This window comes from Anoplolepis gracilipes, chromosome 12 (genome assembly GCF_047496725.1).
Source record: "Anoplolepis gracilipes chromosome 12, ASM4749672v1, whole genome shotgun sequence".
In the NCBI taxonomy this organism is placed as follows: domain Eukaryota; kingdom Metazoa; phylum Arthropoda; class Insecta; order Hymenoptera; family Formicidae; genus Anoplolepis; species Anoplolepis gracilipes.
Genome location: NC_132981.1, coordinates 2,189,507 through 2,193,992, shown reverse-complemented (window position 1 = coordinate 2,193,992; position 4,486 = coordinate 2,189,507). Strand labels below are relative to the sequence as shown.

Genomic DNA, 4,486 nt, shown 5'->3' with positions numbered 1-4,486 from the left:
TTTTATTCGGATTAACTTGAAAAAAAAATTTACAGGAAATATTCTCTAAATATTATATCTACAGAAAATGTCAAAATCCAAATATCGATTTTTTTTTTCAAAATTTCTGATTGAGCATGATCCCTTAAAAGTCTTCTCAAAAATTTTACAAATTTTTGTGACACAAAGATCCTTTTATTATCGCTTTCCTGCTAAAGATAATTTTCATTTAATTAAAGTCCCTCTACGATATAATGTGTTAAACCTTAAATTAAAATTCTATTGGAGTAAACGCTATCCGATAAATTAACTGAAGAATGTAATTTTGGTAACCTTTTAAAAATCCAAAAAATTTAGTTTGCGAAGGGCGCCTTTCTTTCAATCATAACAATCGTAAATTATTGATGCCTCGACATTTTTGCTGAAAAAAAATCGAAATGCTCTCAAGAATCTGTCATTAACTGGTTTTCTACTATTAATTACAAGACACCCTGTATCCTCCAGTTTTTTGCTTCTCACAAGTGTACGTGATTCACGGAGCAGAAACTTTCCAGTCCTCCTTTATCATGTCGCTGGCTTTCTCGGCGATCATGTACGTAGGCGCCGTCGTGTGACCGGCGATTATGGTTGGCATGATACTGGCATCCACGACCCTGAGACCGCTGATCCCGTGCACTCGTAATCTGTGGTCCACCACACCCGAATTCTTCCGCGTGGACATCTTACACGTACCTGAGAAATGAAATATACACGTCGACATGTGACGGGCGACGCAGGCCCAGTACGGATCGCTATTGAAGGCAATGTGTTTGCATCCCGGTAACGGTACCGAGAGCAGAGTAGTATTGTAACGTTTGAACGCTTCCGTGGAGGCTACTTTGATCGCCTGGAAAAAAATGTATAAAAAAATTAATTAGTATAAAGAATACAATTTAAAGTAAATATAAAATTAAAAAAAAATATATTGTTTAACGTGGCTTATAAGAGTGATTCAGTTAATCTTTTGAGTCAAATATTAGGTAATTATAGAGTTGTAGAAAAAATATTTCAGACAAAATTGATAGGCTTTTGAAGAAAAAAAGAAGATCAATTTAGATTTTTTTTGAATACTATTCCAATTTTTTTAAATCGATTATTCGTAATTTTCAGTGTAAAACGTTATAAAGGTGATGCGAAAGATGATTAAAATTTAAATAGTTTATGAGATTTTATACTTTAATTTAACATATAGTTTTAGATAGATTAGGAAATTTCTTGTAAAATATTCAATTTTCGATGATTTTACATCAATTCTTTTATATAAATAATGTGAAGAATTGTTTTATATAAAAAAAATTAATGTGGTTCCATTTTAAAAACTAATTAATTTTTACATGATTTTAAAAAAATTAAAATTTAAAATCTTCAATTTTTTTTCACCTTGCAAACCACTATCAGTTAATTTTGTTTGAAAATTTTTTCTCTATATTTTGCGTGATTTCCAAATATTTCTACTATTATTCACATTAAAATAAATTACTTTGTATATTAATATATAAGGATTTTTACCATTTTTAAACCTTGCACCATCGTATTTAGGTCGTCCTCATCATCGTAATAATTCAAATCGATGATCGGCGAATCCAACGGATCGGTGTTCCTCAAAGTGATTCTACCTCGACTTTTGGGTCGCAAAAGCACAGGTATAATCGTGAACGAGTCGAAGTCCTCGTAACCGCTATAAACTTCTTTGTGAAACTCTTTCGATATTGCGAATATATCGTTAAAAACTCCAAAAGTATCGGTTGCTAGTGAGATTGTGCTGAACAGCAGCTCGATATCGGGATAGTCGTCTTCTGTAAATGATTTGTTCTTGTTAGCATATATTTTAAGAATATCATGGTTGACGATGACAAAAGTTGCATTGAGAACAATCCAAGCGTCGAGAAATAATGTGTGACCTCTGCATTTCTTGTTCCAGTCTTAACCAATTTAAATGCCAAAATATTTTAAAGACAAAAAATTCTAGCGATTTTTTATATCGACGTAGAAATTTTTCAAAATAATCGTCATCAAAAACTTACCATGTCGTTTGTTATTTTCGCGTACATTTTCCAAATTGGCCTTAGTGTTAATAAAAGCTAATCCTTCGATGTTTGGTACCGTCAAAGGACCATTACCACGTATCAGGTAGTCAAGGAAACTAGTCGGACTGATAGTTAAACGTTGTTGGGAAGTAGACACGTTCTCGTTGACTAGAAACACTAAACCTGACATGCTCACGTGATCCTGTAAATTAAAACCTACCGGAAGGTCTTCGATTACACGGATGCTCAAGTGATCCTTTGGACCTATTCCGGACAGCATTAATAACTGCGGTGAACTGAGAGCACCTGTGTAATAAGAAAGCATTTATTTAAGTACAAATAACAAACTAATTTATCTATTAAAATAACTTTTTTTATTAAATATTATATTAAATTCGTTTCTCAAGTGCATTCACTTTATGTAGATGATAAAATCACATTTTTTTCGATTCTATAACGATATCTTAAATATATACCTGCAGAGAGTATGATCTCTTTAGAAACAGTGACAAAGTACGTTCTATCATTCTTTACGAATTCAACGCCCACGGCTCTTTTCGTCGTTGGATTAATAACAATTTTCGTCACCGTCGAAAGTTTGGATAAATACAAGTTTGCTCGGCCACGGATCGGCCTGAGGAAGGCCTTGCTGGCGCTAACTCTGTGCCCATTTCGCAGAGTTACCTGCAGGGTCGAGAAGCCTACCAGTCTGTCACTATTATAATCTATCAGATTGTAACCGAGCTCTTGGCCGGCCTCCAACCAATGTTCTTTCAACGTAGTAGCGTAAGAAAGATTCGTGACATCCAGGTATCCATGATATCCATGGAATCTGAGGAAAGAAGTGATGAAGAAAAGAAAAGAAGAAGAGTTGAAAAGGTGAAACTATAAAGAGATCAAGAGAAAAGGAAATGAAGAAAAGAAGAAATAATATTACTGCTAAAAAATTTCGTAATACAATAGAACTTATATAACAAGTGTCACTAAAACTTCCTACTTCCCACAAGCACGAGAGAGATTGGGATAATTGTGTAATTTCTGATCTATGAAGACACATACCTTGCGTCTTCATTCATCAGCATGCACTTCTCGGACTTGATGAAATATGGCAGCACTTCTTCGTAACTCCAGCCCGGATTATTCAACGCCGCCCAACCATCGAAGTCAGCTGGCGAACCTCTCGAGTAGATCATGAAGTTCACCACCGAGGTGCCGCCGACTGCTTTACCGGATACTATGTTACAACGGCCGTCGACCATCGACAGGCAGTATCCTCCATGGCCACTCGTGTCCTGCGGTCGTGGCTCGCTCTTATACACACGGGCGTAGTTCGTAATGTAAAGAAATGGCGCGAGAAAAGGGATATCTGTGAGGAAGATCTCGTCTTCGCCCTGCTCGAGTACCAGAACCTTCCAGTCGGGATTCTCGGTTAGACGATTCGCGATCACAGATCCGGCCGAGCCGGCTCCGATCACCAGGAAGTCGACGGCAGGGAAAATGTAATCGTTTATTTCGTTTTCGAGCTCCTGTATTTTTGGTGAATACGGAAAGCCTGAGAAGAAGTGATGGACCGTCTCGAGAATACCCGGTGGAATAATTCCACCGACGTATCCCAGGAACAAGATCGTCAAGTAAAACTTGAGCATCCTGAAGCTGTGTTTTTTTTTTTTTTTTTTTATTATACGTGAGATAAATCTTTTGATTTTCTTTTAAACGTATGTCGATATTTCTTTCTAATTTCAATATATTATTCACATTTCAATCTTGATTAACTGTAATTCGCCGATTTTTTTTAATGGGTAGTTGGAGCTTTGATATGAAATTCAACCGAGTTATGAGATGGCTTCCTGGGGTGACGCTTCTCAAGAATCTTTGATTTGGAAGATTTTCATTGCTATTCAAATAAACGTTCAATGATTTTTGGAAATATTACTGTAAGATCTTTCTGATTGATGTATAAAAGTCCCATCAGCAGGTATCTTTGATATTAATATATAGACCACAAATGCGATTTTTGGCACTTTTATATCACGAATGTATGACGGAGACAAAGAATCAGCGGTTTATGGTGGCACTTTATTGCATTTTGTTTTATTTTGATAATCTTGAAGGGTTTTTTAACAGATGCAAAATTTTATTCTACTTCTTCGGTTTTTTATACGTTCAATTTAAAATACATATAATATAAATATATTTAATATATATAATATATAATAAGTATATTTCTGATATTATTTTATTATTAGAATCTTTGTTATATCTTTGGTTCCTCTTTGATTACGAATTTAACACACAAATCACTTTAAATGATAGAATTATAATAGATTATCGCTAAAAATCTATCGTATATTTTTTTTCTTTTTTTAACACAGTAAATAAGAAATACTTGTTGTAGCAGTGTATATAAAGGCGTTATTGCTTTTGCTTTTGACAAAATTTTT

The 4,486-nt window shown here is 34.6% G+C and overlaps 1 protein-coding gene across 1 annotated transcript; it reads right to left on the bottom strand.

Moving 5' to 3' along the window:
- Positions 1-511: 511 nt before the first annotated feature.
- On the bottom strand, positions 512-3,691 carry LOC140671656 (glucose dehydrogenase [FAD, quinone]-like). Its single transcript, XM_072903148.1, has 5 exons — positions 3,105-3,691; positions 2,522-2,877; positions 2,043-2,351; positions 1,528-1,940; positions 512-865 (listed from the first exon to the last, which is right to left on the bottom strand). Exons 1-5 carry the CDS (start codon positions 3,689-3,691, stop codon positions 512-514), a joined length of 2,019 nt encoding a protein of 672 aa, XP_072759249.1.
- Positions 3,692-4,486: the final 795 nt, after the last annotated feature.